Source organism: Aricia agestis, chromosome 7 (genome assembly GCF_905147365.1).
Source record: "Aricia agestis chromosome 7, ilAriAges1.1, whole genome shotgun sequence".
NCBI lineage: Eukaryota > Metazoa > Arthropoda > Insecta > Lepidoptera > Lycaenidae > Aricia > Aricia agestis.
In genome coordinates this window covers 16,627,673-16,643,299 of record NC_056412.1, presented here as the reverse complement: position 1 = coordinate 16,643,299, position 15,627 = coordinate 16,627,673, and the positions used below count along the sequence as shown (strand labels likewise).

The window sequence follows — 15,627 nt, the reverse complement described above, 5'->3', positions numbered from 1 at the left end:
AGTTTCTTCACTCCAATATCCTGGATTCCAGGGTGGATATGTTCATCCGTCAGACCTGGGTGGAGAGCCGGCTCCAGCTGCCAGATGACATCTTCGAGGAAGGCGATGACCACGTGACTCTACCTCCGGAGTTCTTCGACAACCTCTGGCACCCGGACCCCTACTTCCTCAACTCCAAGGTCACAGGTACGAGTTTTGAAGCTTGATTTTTTGACCTTCGCACTCACTCACGTCGAATGGACCATTGTCCATCTAAACCGCTTTTCAATACAATCCTTGTCTACCATTGTAGAGAGGGATTGTATTGAAAAACGGATTTTAAAGTTAGCTTATGAAATTGCCACTGATGTCATCCAAACGTGATTAAGTTTAGGTAGGAATGAATCGCACTGAAAATAGTACAAGCCGAACCACCGCAGTTACAGAATATAATGCAGAATATACCTTCAGTGGTGTTGCAATAATTACATTCGATCAACACAACATGAGCCCTAAGTGTTAAGACTAACTGAATTTAAGCCTGTCTTGGAGGTTATGGGGCTCAAAATAGAGTAATTATCTTTTTAAAAAAATAAATGTGAGTTACATTCAGCCATTTTAGCGAGAAACGTAAAAAATCCTAATGTAGAATCCTTTTAATCCGCGTTTAATCCGCCTACATTCGTTTGTAAGAGAATAATATTTTTTATTTTACAACATTCAAATATTTACTCAGCTCGAATCGTTTTAAATGCAGCTTGATATTGTACAATAATTGTATATACGGGCTTTTAACAGAAACCTACTTTCGTTATTTAAATTTTTAATTATTTTTCGCCATGATGGACGAATACAGACGGTCAAGGGGAATTATAATGCCGATGAGCGACATCGATTTCGCAGCTGCCGAAACGATAATGTGAAGATAATCTTGAAAAGCGTTATAGTTTACAAAGAGCCAATAATCTTAGCGCCAGTCCTGCAGAAGCCAGTACTGTTCTGGCCCCTTTTGTTTAGACAAAGCCATCGCATTCACGGATTTTTCTTCGGGTGTGCACACGTTTGCAGTTAAAAAATAATGAATTCGCGGAAAAGTTTGTTGGAAAAGAAATGTTTAAGGAAAATCTCTGCATTATTTTGCATTAAGTAAGTATTAGAAAAAAAAACACATTTTTTGTTAAGTTAAGAATGCAGACTCGTTCAAAATAATCTAAAGAGCATTACTCAATAGGTACGTATTTGTTGTGGGATTACACACAAAATAATAAAAGAAACGTGTAAAATATCAATGTTTGACCACTCTCAATTGAGACATTAAGCCCTCAAAGGCCGCCGCCATCACGCTCAGAACGTAATGAATAAATATTATGCCTTTTTTATTAACACCCGACAAAAAAGAGAGGTGTTATAAGTTTGACGTGTCTGTCTGTCTGTCTGTGGCATCGTAGCATCCAAACGGGTGGACCGATTTTGATCTAGTTTTTTTTGTTTGAAAGCTGACTTAATTGAGAGTGTTTAAATGTAACGGCCGAATATCGCTATTTCCAACTCTTGGATGATCGATTTCCAATACGAGTGTGACTTTATTGGAAATGGAAAAGGTGATAAACAATAATTATTATGAACCGTATTTTATTTTCACTAACGGTCGCATTCAGAAACCTAAAGATTACAGATAATAATTTTACTTTAAGTGTCTAAACACACATGCACCGTTCCGTAGCCGATATTACGTTCCACCGCATTCGGCTTAATGCCGAAGTTACGCGGCCGAAATTCCGCATGATTACGTCAGCAATGGCAAACGCATACAATATAAAACAGTCCTGCCGTGAATGGGCCCTTTATCGCGACGTAATTTCGGCATGGTGTGTCATCGGTAATTTATAATATATTTCAGGCGTAATCATGCGGAATTTCAGCCGCGTTTTTTCGGTTTAGTGTGTTTAGACACTTAGAGCCGAAATTACGCGGCCGAAATTCAGTTGCGTCACTTTGTCCGAGTATTCAGAAAAAACATTACCGCCGAATCGCTGCCTTGCTCTGTTATGGGCCAGGTCTGGAGAGGCTGCGTACCTAATTACAGCTTTTAAAAATCAAATTATACTAGCGCAGAGTCGAAGCGCATCAAAGCGAATTCCCAAAACTGAACATTACAAATGCGCTTCGACTCTGCGCTAGTATAAACTGACCCTAAATTCATTATCCAGAGTCCATACTAATATTATAAATGCAAAAGTGTGTCTGTCTGTCCGTCTGTGTGTCTGTTACCTCTTTACGCTCAACCCGCTGAATCGATTTTGCTGAAATTTGGCATGGAGATACTTTGAGTCCCGGGAAAGGACATAAGATACTTTTTATCCCGGAAAAATGTACGGTTCCCGCGGGATAAATGAATTTTGGCGCAACGGAGTTGCGGGCATCATCTAGTTATAAATAAGAAATACGTGTGTCTATCTTTCTGTCTCTCTGAATACCTCTTCGCAAGAGACTGAACCGATTGCTGAGTGGAGATACTTTAAGCCCCAGGAAGGACATACTTTTTATCCCCAAAAATGTACGTTTCCCACGCGACAAATGAATTTTGGCGCAACGGAGTTGCGGGCGTCATCTAATCTGAATTCTGATAATAAAATAAAGATGTTTGTTTCTAGGGGATACGTGCAACTTGTGTCATCAATCAGCTGGTAATAAGAGATGCTCAATTTAATCACTGTTTATTTTAACACTATCCCCATTACTAGTAAAAAGACACACGACAAATGTTTTGTCTCTGTACCCCAGTCAACGTGACGTGACCTCAGACGTGACCCTCTCTCACGTAGACGTGAGAGAGAGAGAGAGAGAAAAAAGAGCCAATTCGTAGATAAATAAGACTATATTTCATAAGATTAAAGGATCTGATGCCGGTATAGGCATACATTCTACCTCGTATAGAATGTATGCCTAATTATGCAAATTGTGAGAAAAACAACTTTTACAACTTTTCGAGTCGTTATATTTCAAAAACGATGACTAGTATGAAAAAAGTATTCAATCTATTTTTGTAGACAATTTTATGGCCTACAATTTCTATCTGAGGTATTTTTATGAAAAACTTACCGTTTCGCCGAAAATCGTGAAAAACTATTATTGGACCTCAAAGGTCCTTGAATAAAAAATTTAGCACACATGGGAATTATGCGGAACTTTAAAATTTTAATATTTTTAGCTTTATTTTTTCAGCGGTGCGAATTTATGCAACCACATAAATTCGCACCAAGCTGAAAATCGGTCGCAAAAAAATGAGGTTTGAAATGTCTAACTTGACTGGGGTTTTGACTAATAATAAGAATTAAAAAAGTACCTTGACACACAAGGATAAAATATTGCATAACAGTTTCAATCCTTTTATTAGCAAAGGGTTCTATCGTACGAATATTATACTAATCAAATAATATGTCTGCAATAATATTTAGATTTCGCTGAAACAGTGAATATGATAGCATTTTCGCTTGCGGGTATTTTTTGTTCGAATGAATCAGAGAATAAAAACAAACAGTTTTTATTTGTTTTTATTCTCTTAACAATTTATAAATTGTTTACCTGAATTTAATTCGTGTATTTTGTTAGAAATGTGTTGATGTACATTTTAAATTAATAGGTTTACTAAAGACCTGCAGCAGAACTGACGACTAACGAATCTTCATAAGTAAATTGGTAAAATGTAACCATTGGTAAATATATGTATAGTATAAAAGTATTAAATATATTTCCGTTGTCTGGTACCCGTAACAAAAGTCCTTCAGGTACTTAGCACGGGGCCAGACTGACGTGGTGTGAAGCGTCCATAGATATTATAATTATTATTATATTATTATTGGTCAAATGTAATAAGTAATAAGCAGTTTATAATAATATTATTATAGCGCAGACAAATTAAATACCTTTTTCAAATATTCTTACCGATTTTTAACTTTACTATAACATTATGTGCTAGCATTATATTATTGCAGCTGACTACTACAAAGTAATTGAATCTATTATCTTTATTTTCAATAAATGTAAATGTAATTTTTCTAAGTAACAAATTTGATTTTATTAAATCCACTATTATAATATTCGTACGATTTTTTTGTAATTTACCATAGTTGGAGCACCTTGCTTTCACTATATTATTATCATGCTGATTGATTTGACACTTAGCACATTATTATAAAATATTGTTTATTGTACTTTCACGTTTTATCAACTTTTTATATTTGATAAAATAGCTAGCAGCAAAGCAATTAATCGTTTTTTATCACTTCATAATTAAAAATCAGTCAAGTACGAGTCGGACTCGTTTCCGTACCGAAACTTAGAGCGAAAGTAGGGAATAAAATGTGTTTTTTTTTGTATGGGAGCCTTAATTATTTATTTTATTTTAATGTTATTATTGAATATTAAAGTACACAATATATTTAAATTGAATAGTTTGTGAAAATTTTAAGTGTCTACATGGTCGCATTATAGATTACATATATAACCATCAATAATAATAATAATAATAATATAGTTTATTTGCAACTACATTCATTCATACATGGTGCAGATTTACAAGATAATATATAATTCCAATTAGCAGCCGCAAATTGGCTCATGCTCGGCATGTGCTGGTACACCCAGGGGCATATTCAGCGCCGGTCTTCCGCAAGAGCCATTGGTGACGACATGGGTATCACTATAAACCAAGTAGAATAGCTAGCAAACACTTTAGATAAAACACAACATAAATATATATATATATATATATATATATATATATATATATATATATATATATATATATATATATATATATATATATATACACTACATACTACAAAGTAAATGTTTATGTTGTATCGTGTTGTATATTTACAAAATGCAGAAAATAAATAAATCAAGACAGTAATTAAAAGTAACTAAAACTTAAAAGTACCCAACACCATTGACATTATTAATCAAAAAACAACAAGTTCCGAATTTCGAAACGTAAAACTATATAAGTACATACTAATAAGGATGCCGGCCGTTTACTTTTTGAATTATTAATATAAATTATAATAGATTTAATTAGAATTAGGTATGAAAACAAATAACATAATAACACGTGCACATTATATCACGGAGATATCTTGGCAGAGGCTTTCTTGTGACAACTGTTGATCTAAAAGGAACCGTCGCAGTTTGCCTTTAAATGTTTTCAGACTTTTGGCGCTTCTAATGGGAGGCGGTATGTTATTCCAGCATTTGGAAGCTGAATACCGAAAACTACCTCTAAATGTAGCCGTTCGATGTTTTTCGATTGTCAACTGTGCTGAACATAGCCGTGACCCACAAGACCTCAGGCTAGCTGTTCTGGATAATTTGTTGAAGAGATACTTTGGTTCCTCGTACTTCAGTATCCCGAAAAGCAAACATGCAAGGTGAAGCCTGCGTCGGTGCTTCATTTTTAACATTAAGTGCTTGTTAAGATAGGGGGTTACATGGGTTCTGGGGGGTATGTCCATCACCAATCACCATCACCAATATAATTATATAATAACCATTACCACCTTGAGACGGCAAAGCCGGCTTTGCTCTTTTTAACTGAGACACAGATATCATCTCCGAGTGATACATCATACCTTTCCCACCCAGGGTATTATCTCGAGCACTCCTTTCTACCCAAAGCTGGAGTGTGTGTGTGTATATCAGAGATGATATTAGCTCTCGCCGCCTCAGTAATCTTGAGGTCATGGACCTGTCAAACTTATGGCTCCGCATAGATTGCGACGACCACCCTCGCGTCTATGCGTGCCTATATAGGTCCCATAGTGGTGACCCCGAGACGGACCGACTCTTGGAGCACCTGCAAGCTGCTTCAGATTTTGTGCAGCAGCAGATCCCATCCGCAGAGATCATAATACTTGGCGACTTTAATGCCCACCACACCGACTGGCTCAATTCCAGTAAAACTGATCATGCGGGGAGATCTGTCTGCAACTTTGCCCTTGTGAACGACTTGACACAACTGGTTACTACGCCTACGCGAATTCCAGATGTGGATGGTCAGAATCCTTCCTTGTTGGACCTCCTCCTGACTTCAAATCCTGACGGCTACCAAATATCCGTAACCGCACCACTTGGTTCATCGGATCATTGCCTTGTTAGGAGTTCTGTGCCACTTACGACGGTGTTAAGACAGCGTGCTGTTAAATACCGTCGTGTGTGGCACTACAAGTCAGCAGACTGGGATGGGATGCGGTCGTTTTTTGCATCCTATCCTTAGGGGCACGTGTGATTCTCGCCGGATGATCCCGACAACACTGCCAACTCTGTTGCCGATGTGGTGATGCAGGAAATGGAACTTTTCATTCTGACCTCTGTAGTGCCAACTGGCGGCACATTTCGTCCCTGGTTTGGTTCATCCCCTAAAAAAGCTTCTCGCCGGAAGCAGGAGGTTTACCAATCCTGGGCCAACGCAGTGTCTGCTCGGGATTTAATACCAGCACATATAAAAAGGAGTACAACCTTGCCTCTAGGTCCCTCAAGAAAGGGATTACTCGGGCAAAGCAACAGCACGTCAATAGAATTGGCAAGAGACTTGAGCGCCTCCCCTCGGGAACCCGTGCATTCTGGTCTGGTCAAAGCTATTGAAGGTAATTTCTGCAAGCCAACCCTACCATCCCTACACGTAGGAAATGGATCGTTGGCCCAGGACGCAAAAGACAAAGCCGATATTCTGGACAAGCTCCTTGCGTCAATCTCGACCCTGGATGACGGGGGAGGCAGAAACCGCCGACCATACCGCGATGCACGAGCATCATGTCGGATATTCGGTTTCATCAGCGCTCAGTGCGAAAAGCCCTCCGTTCCCTTGATATCCAAAAGTCGAGTGGGCCTGACGGAATCCCGCCTATTGTGTTGAAAAAGTGTGCTCCAGAGTTGGCTCTGGTCTTGACGCGTCTTTTTTGACTCTCCTATTCCAATGGCATCGTCCCGACTTCCTGGAAGACAGCCTTGGTACACCCGATCCCCAAAAAAGGTGATCCCTCAAATCCTTCTAAGTACAGACCAATCGCTATACGCCGGTACAACCGCTCTCTCTCGGAAACTCAGTCTGTTGATGCTGGTGTCCCTCAGGGCTGTGTGCTATCGCCTACTCTATTCATACTGCATATCAATGACATGTTACAAACCAAACTATGCGGATGATAGTACAGGTGATGCTGTATATACCGGCTCCCCTAATATTTCTCGGCAAAATGTCACTGAGAGTCGAAACGAACTTGTGTCTAAGGTGGAGAATTCATTGGAGAAGGTCTCTGAATGGGGTAGACGTAACTTGGTCCAATTCAACCCCGCCAAGACACAAGTCTGCGCGTTCACCACTAAAAAGTCACCAATGGTCGTATATCCTCGTTTAGAGGGCAGATCTTTAACCATCTCCCCTAGCATTGAGATACTTGGCATCAACATATCGAGCGAAGTCCAGGTCCGATATCATCTAGAGGGTAAGGCCAAATTAGTCCGGATCAACAGCTAAAACTCTACAGGGCGCAGGTTCGGCCTCATATGGAATATTGTTCTCATTTCTGGGCTGGGGCGCCAAAATAGCAACTGCTCCCTCTGGATCGTATCCAACGAAGGGCCGCTCGAATTGTTGTTTGCCATAGTGTTTCAAACAGCTTGGAACCCTTGGAATTACGCCGAGATGTAGCTTCACTCTGCATCCTCTATCGGTTGTATCATGGGGAGTGCTCTGAGAAATTGTTCGGAATCATACCATCTGCAACTTTTCGCCATCATCCCACGCGAAAAATATACCATCCTCATCACCTTGATGAGTGGCAGTCTTCCACAGTGCGTTTTTCGCGTAACTTTCTGCCGCGCACTGTAAAATTCTGGAACGAACTGTCACCAGCAGTATTTCAGGACCTATACGACCTGCAAACCTTTAAGAAAAGAGCGCATTCAAATCAAATCAAATCAAAATCAAATCAAATCAAAAATATTTTTATTCGGAGTAATTTTTTTACAAAAACTTTACCGAACGTCGATACTACGGTGCCTACCACCGGTTCGGGAACTAACCCGGCGAGAAGAACCGGCGTAAAAAACTCGCACGGGGCCATCTTTTACTAAAAAGATGGAAAATTACAATTTAAAACAAATAACAGTACAACACGGTCACATTAATGTACATTACATCCCGGGATGTATATCTTTACATTATATTAACCTGACGCACCACTGGAATGTACAAAAGCAAAAACAAAAGCATTCCCTCTTAAAAGGCCGGCAACGCACCTGCAGCTCTTCTAATGATGCGAGTGTCCATGGGCGATGGTAGGTGCTTACCATCAGGTTTGCTCGTTTGCCCCCTTATTTAATAAAAAAAAAATCATGTTTGTTGTATGGAGCCCCCCTTAAATATTAATTTTATAATTTTTCACAAGATTACAAATTTTGGCTTTCGATAAAACATCGCTCAAGCCTATACACTATACAGGATGTAATAAAACAAAGTGATAATACTCAGGAGTCAGGGTGTATAATGTGTATGTGATACATGCGTTCACTGCGAAAGTCACTGCTACTTTGACACTTCTCATCGCTTTGTTTTGTAACACATATACTCGTAGTATTTCCACAATCTCAGATTTACGGCATTGTTGGAGGTTCGTGATGCTGATGTGAATTGTGAACATAGTAAGTGTTAACATTCTATTTTCGACTGTGGCAATTAGTAGGGTTTTTTTTATGAAATAAGGGGGCAAGGCAAACGAGCAAACGGGTCACCTGATGGAAAGCAACTTTCGTCGCCCATGGACACTCGCAGCATCACAAGAGCTGCAGGTGCGTTGCCGGCCTTTTAAGAGGGAACAGGGTAATAGGGGAGGATAGGGAAGGGAATAGGGTAGGGGATTGGGCCTCCGGTAAACTCACTCACTCGAAACACAGCGCAAGCGCTGTTTCACGCCGTTTTTCTGTGAGAACGTGGTACTTCTCCGGTCGAGACGGCCCATTCGTGCCGAAGCATGGCTCTCCCACGTATAAACGACGAAACCCTATTGATTTTGGAACGTGACTACGGATATATTTATTTTCACTTACTATTTAATGTTAGTCGCCCAGTGCCTAAGATTGATTGTAATTCTATTGAAGGGATATTTCATTTAATTAATAAGTTTTAAGGGTTTTATGGCTTATAATTTATTAAATGGTTGAAAGGTGTGGACAGGTACTGTTGAAGTCATATTGTTATTATATCATTTAATTAAAATGTTTGAAGGGTTTTAAGGAGGGCATATATTTTATTAAAAGGTTAGGATGGTATTAAAATGTTATTTTTATGTTTCAATTTGTTTTTGCATGGCACATTTTAGATGGTATATTTCTTTAATGGCTTTGTAGAAATAATAAATTATTGGATTTTTTCCTTTCTAGATTCCCGCATCCATAAAATATGATTGTGGACTTTCTGGTTCTATGGATGTTCGCGAAACAAAGGCCTCCTATCTGTAAACGAGAAGGCCGATGGTTCCGATCAGAGTGATCACAGGCCCACCTCGCACACACACTGGAGTTCACAAAAAGTCCGGTCGGGTCGGCCTGTGATCAGTCCGACCGGAATCGATAGAGTTACTAGCTTTTGCTACTGACTACTGTATAGTAATTACTGATTGGTTCTGCAAATCGGGCACAACACACACGTACATACAAAAGTTATTTCAAATAACCCTAGAAAGCAGAATTGCGAAAAAAGAATTGCCCTAAAAAAGCGAGTATTTTTATATATTTGTTGTTACACCCACGCAGCTCAGTTATCAATACTAAAGAGCCGCCATTTTTTACAGAAATCGCGGAGTTAACGCACAAGTTCTCGTCGGTGACGCTGTACAGGAACCAGACGGTGCGGTATGCGGCTCGCATGCACGCCATCATCGCCTGCCAGATGGAATTTCAACTCTATCCCATGGACATACAGTCCTGTCCGATTTACATAGAGAGCTGTGAGTTGATGCATTATTACTAGATGCTATAAAAGAACCGCCCAAAACTTTCAAACTAGAAATAGTGTACTCATGAAAGGTATCCTACTAAAACTATAGTCAGGATAATTTAAGGTGGCACCAACGGTCATTGACTTTTCTAGTCTAGGAGCTATGTGAAAAATACTCGCACTGCATTCTGTTAACAGGCTATTATATTTTCATCGGAAAATGTCTTGGTTACCTCTTCGTATTACGGCCGTTCCCAATATTTGATCTATCTCTGGTTTTGCCCTACTAGAGATAGGAAAAGCTCACATTAGACATTAGAGACATATATTTTATGTCAATTGTGAGCTATTCCTATCTCTAGTAGGGCAAAACCAGAAATAGATCAAATATTGGGAACGGCCGTTAATCTCCAACTAGCTATTTATGAGTTTGAAGTGATTTAATTCATACTGTGTTCACATCGTGTTACATGCAAAATACGATATCACCTTTAGACTCGAAACATCTGTCACTTCACTGTCGATTGCGGCTTGTATACAGGGTGTAACAAAAACAAGTGATAATACTTTAGGGTGTGTATGTGTCCCTTATAGAGAGTTCACTGTGAAAGTAGCAACGCTGAAAGACCAAAAAATTTTTTCACTTTTGTATGGGCAAGCGCCCGAACGTCACGAGTTCCCCATACAAAAGTGACAAAAAAAATTTGGTCTTTCAGCGCTGCTACTTTCACAGTGAACTCTCTATAAGAAACACATACACACCTTTAAGTATTATCACTTATTTTTGTTACACCTTGTAGAAAATGACAAGTTTTTGACAGGGAGTTTTATGACCGCTCCAGACAGAATTCCGCAATTTGAAATTAGTTTATCGTAACTACTAGCTACTGGCTAGGTCATTACTCATTACTAACTTAGATATAGTTTCGAACTCAATAACTACAAGAATAGATCAAGGAGGTTTATTTTGGGCTATAGACTATTCTCGGAATATTTTCTTCGTATTACATTTCATATTTGCTATAGTAATATTATCTTCCCAACCAATTTTTTGGAAATATTTTAACGTAACTACCTAAACTACTGTAATACAAATCAATCTAACACAAAATTTGTCTATCTTGACTTTGAAGTAAGTACAATGACCGTTTCTATATTAAAATGGTCTATGTATCATAATCCTAATATTATAATGGTGTAAATTGATTTACCGGCTGTTTATAAGAGTTCCCTGTAAAATGCTATGCAATAATCGGCCAAGTGCGAGTCGGACTCGCGCACGAAGGGTTCCGTACCAGTATAGAGCGAAAGTAGACAAAAAATGTATTTTTTGTATGGGAGTCCCCCTTAAATTAACTTAAATTAAATTAACTTTCTTTCATTTTTAGTATTCGTTGTTATAGCGGCAAGTGGCAACAGATATACATAATCTGTGAAAATTTCAGAAGTCTAGCTATAGCCATTCTTGAGACAGACAGACAGACGGACGGACGGACGGACGGACGGACGGACGGACGGACTGACGGACGGACTGACGGACTGACGGACGGACGGACGGACGGACGGACGGACAGACGGACAGACAACGAAGTCTTAGTAATAGGGTCCCGTTTTTACCCTTTGGGTCCGGAACCCTAAAAATAGTCGGCTTCCATCCAAACAGACGTAAGAACATACTTTTTTGGAGTGTTGACCTGCCGAATCTAAATATAGCAGTTATACTTAACTAACGATGTAGTTATAAAATATGGAAACTCACATTTAAAAGACTTATTTATTCTCAAGAAATCCTTAATGGAAATCCTATATTATTAAAAGGTCACGTATTTAACTGGAGGGAATTATACATATACAAAGTTTCCTTATTTAAACTTGTTTGCTCCACTTTTTAATTTTGTTTTCCAAACGCCGATAAATCGATAGTCCCGAAAATAAATGTACTTACCTGACATCCGGTACCTGTCCGAACTTATCTCGTAATCTTCTCGAAGTTACGATCCTTAAATAAAGACGACTTATACTTTCAAGGCTTTTTGTTTGTTGGTTGATCTTTTATAAGTTTTATTTTATTTTAATTTTTAATGCAAAAACAATACAAGTTTATTAAGCTTTTTCGCGGGCTTTGAGTGCGGCGACAGAATCAAGAAATTCCATAACAAAAATAAGTCTAACACCCCCGTGCGGCGTTGCTGTGCATCGTCTGACATATTATTATTATGCTAAATCATTGCGAAATCATCAGAATATAATACGCGAGCGAAAAACTTCGTATCCCTTTTGACGAAAAATGCGGAAACGTAGGTGAATGAAATTTTGCACAGTTATAGTTTATATGGTGAAGGAGTGCATCGAGCTAAATTATGCTTTTATCATACATTTTTTTAACAAATAAAACACACACACTACAATGTGCACACTACCATCTTTTTGAATGACGAGCCTATACATACGAATTATACTCTTTTGTTTATGGTTGAAGTATGTTATCAAATTAAATGTATTATTGTTTTTTTATTAAATCTGACATACTTACTCAATTCTTTAAACGCCAAAAGAAGATAAAATTTCGAATTTCGACCATTGGGCGATCTCTAGTATTATTAATGGACTAGCACGAAATTAAACCTTAATTACTAATAATATAAATGCGAAATTATGTCTGTTTTTGTTACCTCCACACTTCAATAATTCCAGGGAGGGAAATAAATCATATTATAATATTTTTATCGCAAAAATTCTACTGTCGCAACAGATAACAACTCAGTTAAGTACTAGGTTTTACGAACAATAACCAAATAGTATAACAAAGTTACGGACAATATGTATAAGTTAGGAGTTAGGACAAAAATGTCTTATCTAGTTTGCATCATACATCGATGGCACTTTTTTGGGGAAAGTAAATTAAGTTCTGGGAAGAGATAATGAAGCCAATTGAAAGCTCCCGGACAAGTTGATGTCCCGAATTATATTATACCTTAATACGACAGTGTAAGCAAAATAGTTTTGTATTTGTATCGCTTAAATTAGCACTTACACAATATTAGTATACTTACTTAATAAAACTTATAATGCCGTACACATAGATATTGAATTACTTAACTGTAATTAAATGAAGAGTTTGACAGATAGTGTGTGGGGCTTATAACTCTTATGACTTAAATAATATATAATAATATAATATAATGAATGAGTAAGTATGTCAATGTCGCAGCCAACTGGCTTAAATAGCCGTTCAATCAAACAGCTAGCCCTTTGACTGAACAACGCCATTCAGTCACACGGCTATACGTCGTTTAGCCGACTTGTTGACTACAACGTTCAACACTACAGCTAGACGACGCTTAGCCAACTGGTTTAATGGCAAATTAACTAGGGCGACCGTTAGCTTAATATGTAATTTGGGAGAATAGGAAAACTTTTTGTATTTTATTGAAAGATTATTCTCGGATTAAGTTTTAAAGGGGTGACCAAAAGTTTAAAGCAACAAGTAAAAATAAAAAATTCTGAGGCGTGTTTTGTGACGGTCGCCGGCTGCTGCCGCAGCACAGTCACAGTTCTAACCTAACCTACTTTTGGACTTTCTGGATTGTGTTTGTTTTTGTTTTGGCGGGGGGCTATGCCCCCCGAGCCCCCCTTTTATTTGACGACGGTCGCCGGCTGCTGCCGCAGCACGCTCGCTGCGCTCGCTTGGCTCCCTCTGTGTTGTGGTCTAAGTTCTAACCTAACCTAACCAACTTTTAAACTTTCTGGATTGTGTTTGTTTTTGTTTTGACGGGGGGCTGTGCCCCCCGAACCCCCCTTTCGGGGGGGCTGCGTCCATCCATTTCATAATTTCATTTCACACCAACAAACACCTGCTAGTTGACACCATATTGTAAATAAAATGCTGTGACTGTGACTGTGCTGCGGCAGCAGCCGGCGACCGTCACAAAACACGCCTCAGAATTTTTTATTTTTACTTATTGCATTAAACTTTTGGTCACCCCTTTAAAACTTAATCCGAGAATAATCTTTCAATAAAATACAAAAAGTTTTCCTATTCTCCAAAATTACATATTAAGCTAATGGTCGCCCTAGTTAATTTGCCATTAAACCAGTTGGCTAAGCGTCGTCTAGCTGTAGTGTTGAACGTTGTAGTCAACAAGTCGGCTAAACGACGTATAGCCGTGTGACTGAATGGCGTTGTTCAGTCAAAGGGCTAGCTGTTTGATTGAACGGCTATTTAAACCAGTCGGCTGCGACATCAATATCGTCATTTAATTAAAGTTAAGTCATTAAATATATCTGTCTCTGAGTGCGGCAGTAAAATATACCAAAAAAATGTTAAGTGCCTACCTGGCTATTTCGCTAAGTTCAACCTCTATAAAGTCTGGTAGAACTTAAAGCACAATACCGAAAAAAATATACTTATATTGATTATTATAAACTGGTATATTTAATCTTCAATTGCTCACGAGGATTTTTTTCCAAACTCAATACTAAGGTTTTCAGAAAAAAAATGGTACCGTAGTCATCGATTTTTCTGCAAATATTCTATGAACTTCTTAACTTCTTGGCTATCAATATACAAAAAATCTGCTGGTTATGGTTCTGTAATCAACAAAACTTGTTTGACTACGGAACCCTAAAACAGAACCCTCACCAGCTGACTTTTTTATATTGATAGGTTAATTATTAATAGTTATAATTTAATTTAAGAGTAACATTGTCCTACCAATAGAACAATCCATATTTTAGGACCATCAAATCAAAGTATGAAATCCTTTCTATCTCTGTTAGCTACCACTTCCAAGATTTTTCGCAGATAAAAATGTTGTTCGTCTTATCAAAATGAAGCTAATCACAAAAAATAGCTTGATATTAATCAAAAAATTGTTCTAGGGGACCCTGACCATATATCCATTAATATTTTGACAACATTTACGACATACCATAGAGGAATAAATATACTGTCTGGTCTCTGGACATACATTTCTCTTTTTTCCAGTTTCGTACAGCAACCAGAAGGTACGGTTCCGGTGGAGCGAGTCGGGGGTCACCATCAACCCGGAGCTCAAGCTGCTGCAGTACCACATCGGGGAACCACTCAGGTTGGAGGAAACCAACGGCTACATGATAGACAAGGATGGTGAGTAATGCGGTAACGAAACGTGTTAATGTGAATGAAAGAGACGGGTACTAGGGAGATAGCAGAGTAGACATAAGACGGAGTCACAGAATTAAGGAGTACCTCGACTTCAAACAAACGAGCGAATCTACGCAAGTAAGTGTTGATTCAGACCGCAACGCGACGCGCAGATATGCATTTCTAAATTTGTATGAATTTGACAGATTTCAATTGCGTCAAACGTCTTGCGAATCTGTCAAATCCATACTAATTTAGAAATGCATCTACGCGTCGCGTTGCGGTCTGAAAACCCTTAGGCGCAAGTACCAATTTCGACATGTTTCACAATGCCGAGTACGGCGCGCGCCGGCCGATATGACATACTACGTCAAACATAGTGTCAATTCAGACCGCAACGCGGCGAGGCGAGGCGAAGCGCGGCATAAATTTATATGGATTTGACAGATTTCAATTACGTGAAACGTCTTGCGAGTCTGTCAAATCCATATAAAGGGCATTGGGTAACTTTGTATGGACCTGTGGCGTCATT

General features: G+C 38.7%; 1 protein-coding gene across 1 annotated transcript in view; it reads left to right on the top strand.

Moving 5' to 3' along the window:
* LOC121728651 (glycine receptor subunit alpha-1) overlaps positions 1-15,627 on the top strand; it is a 75,881-nt gene that overhangs the window by 50,225 nt on the left and 10,029 nt on the right. Inside the window, exons 5-7 of the mRNA XM_042116875.1 lie at positions 32-186; positions 9,825-9,980; positions 14,958-15,098. Coding sequence (XP_041972809.1) covers positions 32-186; positions 9,825-9,980; positions 14,958-15,098 — 452 coding nt within the window. The remainder of the gene's footprint in view (positions 1-31; positions 187-9,824; positions 9,981-14,957; positions 15,099-15,627) is intronic.